This window comes from Nicotiana tabacum, chromosome 20 (assembly GCF_000715075.1).
Source record: "Nicotiana tabacum cultivar K326 chromosome 20, ASM71507v2, whole genome shotgun sequence".
NCBI lineage: Eukaryota > Viridiplantae > Streptophyta > Magnoliopsida > Solanales > Solanaceae > Nicotiana > Nicotiana tabacum.
Genome location: NC_134099.1, coordinates 19,546,284 through 19,554,322, shown reverse-complemented (window position 1 = coordinate 19,554,322; position 8,039 = coordinate 19,546,284). Strand labels below are relative to the sequence as shown.

General features: G+C 37.1%; 1 protein-coding gene across 1 annotated transcript; it reads left to right on the top strand.

Annotated features, from left to right (window-relative positions):
* Window positions 1-869: 869 nt before the first annotated feature.
* On the top strand, window positions 870-1,934 carry LOC107809452 (mitogen-activated protein kinase kinase kinase 20-like). The gene has a single exon (XM_016634085.2). It carries the CDS (start codon window positions 870-872, stop codon window positions 1,932-1,934), a length of 1,065 nt encoding a protein of 354 aa, XP_016489571.2.
* The last annotated feature ends 6,105 nt before the right edge of the window (window positions 1,935-8,039 follow it).

Sequence of the window (8,039 nt, the reverse complement as noted above, 5' to 3'; positions counted from 1 at the left end):
TATATAGATATTTTGAATTTTTCAATCACATAATTAACAAGTAAAAAATTTCGCTATAAAACGATATGAAAAAAAAAATACTCAAGTCCAACTTTTAAAATCATTCTGTTCGCATAATATGTATGTTCAAGAAGCTGATTTTTTTTAGGTTTAGAATTTCAATTTACTGATTTGGAATTTAAACTGATTTTTTATTAAAAAAAATAAAATCTCGTGCAGTACAACAAGAGTAGGGTAGTGACAAGTGAGGCTTGCTCAGTTGGTAAAAACACCTCCACCTACGACCGTTAGGTCTTGGGTTCGAGTCACCATGGAGGGGAAGTGGAAGTGTGAAAACACTATAGATCCTCCTAATTTGGGAGGGGTTTTAAAAAAAAAAAAAAAAGAGTAGGGTAGTTAGTTACCTTGACAAATTACGTACTCATCAAAGTAAAGGTCAAAAATTTGATGAAGTAAATTGCAAGAAAATAGGTTTTGGAAAGCCGTTGTTGAATAGATTTAGGAAACAAAGGTTTTAATTTTTTATGTTTTTCATAAGGGAGCCTAATTAATTACTTGGTGAATAATTAATCCATTATGGAAACAAACTAAAATGAAGGCATAATTCATATATTAATAGGATTCTAAATTACTTTAGGTCATGCATTATATATATAAGTAAGAACGTCTCTAATGATCATATTAAGTAGCTAGAGAAGTTTACTTTTATCAATAGTGTTAGGGTTACGTACTAAAGATCAGAAAGAAGTTACTCAAAGAATTAAATCCTGCGTTCCTCCTTGATTTATTCTCATTGCTAGGGTTAAGAATAGGTTTATATAGCTAGGGTGAAAATAGACAGAGAAGGAAAAGTTATCAAAGAATCAAGAATGCATTGGAAAAAGCTGAAAGCGTTGGGTGCTGGTTCTTATGGAACTGTGTCTCTTGCCGCACAAGAAGATGGTTCGTTTACTTTTGTAGCAGTGAAATCTGCAGAAGTGAAGGATTCATCTTCGCTTTCAATGGAAGGAGGAATATTGGACGCGCTAAAAGGGTCGCCATACGTAGTTCAGTGCTTTGGAGAAGATGTAAGTGTCGAAAGTGGTAAACATACTTATAATCTCTTGCTCGAATATGCTATTGGTGGGACTTTGCATGATTTGATTAATATGTACTCTAAGTCTAAGACGATGGTTGAAGAATCAGAGGTTGCATACTATGCTTTTCAGCTTTTGACTGGGATTTCTCATGTTCATCGTAAGGGTTTTATTCATTGCGATCTGAAACCGAGTAATATACTTGTTTTTCCTACTATTGATGACGAATATGGTAGTATTGTGGATGTGCGCCTGAAGTTGGCTGATTTTGGGTTGTCGTTGAGAACAGTAGAGAACGAAACACATACGTATTGGGATAGAGGCTCGAAGAAGTGTCGTCATCATATAGGGACTCTACTTTATGCTTCGCCAGAATCTGTAGCTCGGGGGATTCATGGTAAAGCTGTTGATATTTGGGCACTTGGTTGCATAGTTGTAGAGATGATAACAGGGAGACGGGTATGGTCGTGTTATGAAAGTGTTGATGATTTGGACTTCAAAATTACACATGAAGAACCTGTGATTCCTAGTAACGTTTCTAATATATGCAAGGACTTTCTGGTCAAGTGTTTTGAAAAGGATCATAACTGGAGATGGACCGCAGATATGTTGCTTAGTCATCCATTCATTAAGAATTCCACGTCCGGTAAATATCATCCAGAAGATCATGAGCTGATCAGTAATAAGGTTATTATTAACCCTTTTAGTCATTGCGAAAGTTGGGTTACTAAGGGGCACTTGTTTTCAACGTGCTTTCATTTGCCTTCAAGTGATAACTTCAGATCAGGATATGCTATTTTTCCAGCAGAGAATGCACAATGTCGAATGCACAATGTCGAATTACTGAACATATGGTAGTTGGCTTTTCCATTTTGGCATAAAAATTTGTAAACATAGTTTTGTTGTTGATGCTCATTAAAGCAATTAATGTGAAATATTTTGATGTAGCAGTAATGTAATCCTGTGTTATTTGAACCACCTGTATAAGCCATAAAAATCCAAGTTTTTTTATTTCTTCCGAGTTCCAAGTCAGTGAGGCCTTGATAATGTTTTCTACAAATCTAGCTTCTTTCCGTTTCTAATTGTCTCAATTTCCCGAAGCTTGTTTGGATGGTTGTTACATATTGTATTGTATCGTATTGTTACTTTAGATACAATGTTTATTTTGATTGTTGCTTAAATTTTATTGTATCGTATCGTTAAATCTGTCTTTACACAACGATGGAAAGTGGCACACTTTATGCAACGAGCGATTTAGTGTGATCGCGTTATTACCTTGTCTTTTTCTCTTATCCCGCCCTTCATTATTATTAAATACTTTTATTTTATCCTTTACCGGACCTTTTTATATAATAATTCTATCCAGTATCATAATTTTTCTTTATAATATTGCAAGGTTATTCTTCATATTGCTGGTGCTTGATATCATGAAACGACGACAAACGATACAATCTATTCAAACATTGTATTCATCAAACGATATAGTATAATATAAATACAATACAATACTATACATTAAATGATATGTAACAACCATCCAAACAAGCTGTAAGTTGGATTGTACTAATTATTAGCTAGGAGACACATGTCCCGTATTAAATCAATATTTAGAGATAATTAATTAAAGCTGGATTTTAATCATGGTTATGATAATAAATATTTTATATATTTACTCCAAAAGACCCGGTAATCCCACCAATCTAGCTACTAAATTTAATTTTTATTATATGACCACTTGATTTGTTCAAAACATTATATGATCTGCAGTATCTATATATAACACATGCATGATTGAACAAAAATTAAACAAAATTCTGGTAAAAACATAAAGAGAATTATTTTTTGGCTCAAACTAAAAGAGGATTCTTTAAAGCGGAAGGATCCAAACTTATATACTTCTCTTTAATTATTAAAGGTTGAAATTCCTTTCTAAAGCATCCAAATGAGGTTCAGAATAGCTTTTACATAAGTGAAATATTCCACCTGATGTTAATTGCGGCTTAAAAATTTAAAAGGATTGACATGCATGGTGGTAAAAGATTTACTTGTATTCTCAAACTATTTGGAGGCTTATATCAAAGGGGCTTATTTACCACTATAAGTCCGCTTATCAAATTATCCTAAAAAATTTAAATAACAATGTTATAGGTTTTAGCTAGGTGTGTCAATGGTTCGGTTAGGTTTGTTATTTTACAAAATCTATATCATACCAAACTTTTGTTTATTCCATTTTGTATAACCAAAATTAATTTTTTGGAAATCGGCCCAATCATTTCGGTTTCTCTTCGGTATAGGTACGGTTTGATTAACTTTTCCGTATTTTTAAAAATGCCATGCAAGACTCGCTAGTTAAAGTTAGAATGCGATAATATGTACTTGTGTTGGTCCAAGTAAAGTTTGTTTTGATGATGGACAAAGGAACTCAAGCATGAACCAGGTACATCCACAATGCACATAGACACGGGCATATTCGAGCATAAGGGATGCACGTGAAGGAGATAAGTCTGAGTTGTTATAACTGGTATTTCCTAATCGAAAAGATTACATAAATGATAAGGAGAAGAACTCCTTACTCAAAGAGAACTTTATCTAAGATGAGGGAAGGGTTAAAAGTTGAAGACAACTAGAACTCTTCTACCAAGGAAGAGTATACAATTGGAACTCTAGTTATTTCCTATTCTACTAACTCTATAAATATAGGATATTCTCATTTTACAGAAACACACAAAGCTGAAGTTAAACGTGAGTTGAGTGCAAAATAGCAAGGTATTTTGCAAGCAATTCTTGTGTGATTCAAGTGTGCGAACCTGAAGCTACATGAACCAGATAGAAGAACCAGTTCCAAGTGTCTGTCTTTTATTCTAGTTTCATTGTAGTAGCTATTTTCAAATTGTACCTTTCTGCTTTATCTAAAAACAATTGTATTAGGTACTCTTAGTATTCAAGTTAGAGTTAACTTGAAGTTGAAGCAACCGTTAGATGCTGGTTGCCACAATGAGATTAGAGGTAATCCTTAGATTTACAAAAATTGTCATGACCTGGATTTTCCACCCACGGGATTCGTGATGGCGTCTACTAGTGAAAGCTAGGCAAGCCGATTAATTTAATTATTTAACCATTTTCAATTATATCCCTTAGCAATTCCAAAATAACATAACAAAAACAGTGGAAATAATGATAACAAAAACAGTGCAGAAGACGAAATGTGATAATTTAAATTAATACAAACTGCGGAAGTCTAAGTACAACTCTACCCAGCATTTGGTGTCATAATGTCACGGACCATCTATGAATACTACAAATAAGGTCTGAATAGAAATACACGAATTTGTATCTGAATAAGTAAAAACAGAAAGGAAATGATAGAAGGAGACGCCAAGGCCTGTGGACGCCTGCAGGACTACCTCGGGTCGCCTGAATGGACTGAAGACAGCACCCTCACTGCGGTCCAAAAGCTGTAGCACCGGGATCTGCACACAGTGTAGAGTGTAGTATCAGCACAACCGACCCCATGTGCTGGTAAGTGCCTAGCCTAACTTCGGCGAAGTAGTGACGAGGCTAGGACCAGATTAACAAATAAACCTGTGCAGTTAAATCATATATAGTGAAAAATAAAGGCAAAAATATACAGATAAGGATAGGAGGGGGAACATGTTGCGGGGAACATCAAGTAATAACAGAAGAACACAAGATAATATAAGGAACATTAAAGTTCAATTATCAGCAGAATCGAAAATAACAGACAAGTGCACGTCATCACCCTTCGTGCTTTTACTCTCGTCCTCACCATAAAATCAATAAAATTGGCATGGCATCACCCTTCGTGCTTTTACCTCACATAATCATGGTACAGAATGATCCTTCATGCATTAACACTCATATCATGGCACGAAATTGTACATCATGCGGCTCGACATCACCCTTCGTGCATTAACATTCTCTCACAGATATCATATACGACATCTCCCTTTGTGCTTTACACTCTTCCTTACCCGAGCAACAATCACAAAGCAAATTGGGCAAGGGAATTAATAATAATTCAATAAAATCCCGGCATAGGAACAATGGCATAACAAAAATATCCCGGCAAGGGGAACAATATATATCATGAATAATAACATCCCGACAAGGGAGATAATATCCAAAGCAATAACATCCTTGCAAGGGAAACAATATCATAAACCTCTTCTCTTTTTCACATTTACTTCACAAACTCAATTCTCAACTTGAGTTAACGCTCTACAATGTTTAATTATCAATAATACTTCCACAAGCCTTGTTTCACAATAAAAATTATCATATAAAGGCATGAACAATACAAACGAAGTCACATTAATCATAGTATAAGACTCACGGGCATGCTTGACACCAACGTATAGATACTCGCCACCATGCCTATACGTCGTACTCAACAATTAACACATAGCAATTAAGACACGACTCTTAATCCCTCAAGCTAAGGTTAGACCAAATACTTACCTCGATGCCACGAACACAATTCAAGCCTCAACTACCGCTTTACCTCTTGATTCCACCACCAATTCGCTCATATCTAGCCACAAGTTACTTAACTATATCAATAAATGCTAAATGAATCAATTCTAATGCATGAAAATAGGTTTTCTAAAGTTTTTCCCGAAAAGTCAAAAATCGACCCCGGGCCCACATGGTCAAAACCCGAGGTTCGAACCAAAACCCGATTACCCATTCACCCACGAACCCAAATATATAATTATTTTTGAAATCGGACCTCAAATCAAGGTCCAAATCCCCAAAATTCGAAAAACCTAAGTTCTACCCAAAACACCCAATTTCCCCCAAGAAAACCCTTGATTTTGAGTTGAAATCATATGAAAAGATGTTAAAGATTAAGGAAAATGAATTAAAAATGACTTTCAATCGATTTGGAAGAGTAGTTGTCTTTGAAAAATCGCCCAGAGGTGTTTAAGTTTTGAAAAGATTTGAAAAATGCAAAAAATTTCGGCTAAGTTATGATTTAGCAGGTTGCAGATGTCGCAATTGCGAACCCTTAAGAAACCTGCTATCTTCGCATTTGCGATCAGATGTTCGCAATTGCGAACTCGCATTTGTGAAGGGAATGTCACATTTGCGATAGCTGGGGATAAGTGGGTTATTTGCATTTGCGTAGAATTTCTCGCAATTGCAAGAAAGGCTGGCCAGGGCATACTTTGCAATTGCGAAGTGACCCTCGCAATTCCTAAGCCTGATAGGCTCGCAATTACGACATCTAACCTCGCAATTGCGAGATCAGAGCCTGCAACACATACCTCCTGAAAACCTGCAACTTCGTAAGTTCAATTCTACTCTGTGGCCTATCCAAAACTCACCCGAGCCCTCGGGGCTCCAAACCAAACATGCACACTAACCTAAAAATATCATACGGACTTGCTCGTGCAATCAAATCATCAAAATAATATCAACAACTATGAATTAAACCCCAAATACATGAAATCATTAAAGAACACCAAAATTCCAATTTCTCATCATTAAGTCCGTTTTATACCAAACCAATTCCGATCATTACCAAATTTTACAGATTCATCCTAATTATTATTTCAAACTTGTACCGGGCTCTAGAACTAAAATACAGGCCCGATACCATCAATTTCAAATATCTTTCATTTCCAAAACTCTTATATATTCCAGAAAGTAATTTTCTTTAAAAAATTCATTTCTCGGGCTTGGGACCTCAGAATTCAATTTCAGGCATACGCCCAAGCCCCATATTTTTCTACGGATCCTCCGGGACCGTCAAATTACGGGTCCGGGTCCATTTACCCAAAATATTGATAGAAGTCAACTTAAATTTATTTTAAAAGCAAAATTTATTATTTTTCACAAATTTTCATATAATGGCTTTTCGGATACGCGCCCGGACTGCGCATGCAAATTGAGGCGAGACAAAAAGAGGTTTTTAAGGCCTCAGATCACTGAATCGGCTTGAGTTGGAGAAAAGGTCATCACATTCTCCACTTCTAAAACAATTGTTCGTCCTCGAACAGACATAAGAAGGAAGTACCTGAGTTGGAGAAAAGATGGGGATAGCGGCTGCGCATATCAGACTCGGACTCCCAGGTCGATGCCTCAACAGGATGGCCTCTCCACTAAACACGAACAGAAAGGAAACTCTTCGATCTCAATTGACGAACCCGCTGGTCTAGAATAGCTACCGGCTCTTCCTCATAGGACAAGTCCTTGTCCAACTAGACAGTGCTAAAGTCTAACACGTGGGATGGATTGCGGTGATACTTCCGAAGCATGTACACATGAAACACTAGATACACGGCTGATAAACTCGGTGGCAACACAAGTCTGTAAGCCACCTCTTCCACTCAATCAAGAATCTTAAAAGGATCAAAGAATCTAGGGCTAAGCTTGCCCTTCTTCCCAAATCTCATCACGCCCTTCATACGCGACACCCAAAGCAACACCCGCTCGCCGACCATGAATGCCACATCACGAACCTTATAGTCGGTATTACTATTTTGCATGGACTTAGCTGTACGAAGCCTATCCTGGATGATCCTAACCTTGTCCAAGGCATCCTGTACTAAATCCATACCTAACAACCAAGCCTCTCCCGGCTCAAACCATCCAACCGACAACCGACACCGCCTACCATATAAAACCTCATAAGGAGCCATCTGGATGTTCGACTGGTAACTGTTGTTGTAGGCAAACTCCGCTAAAGGTAAGAACTGATCCCACGAGCCTCCAAAGTCAATGCCACAAGCTCGGAGCACATCATCCAAAATCTGAATAGTACGCTCGGACTGCCCGTCCGTCTGAGGATGGAATGTTGTGCTCAACTCGACCCGTATGACCAACTCACGCTGAACTGCTCTCCAGAAATATGAGGTAAAATGCGTACACCGGTCCGAAATGATAGACACAGGCACACCATGAAGACGAACAATCTCCTAGATATAAATCTCAACTAAC

Coding starts and splice junctions, on each gene's coding strand:
- LOC107809452 (XM_016634085.2), top strand. CDS start 870: ATGCATTGGAAAAAGCTGAAAGCGTTGGGTGCTGGTTCTTATGGAACT.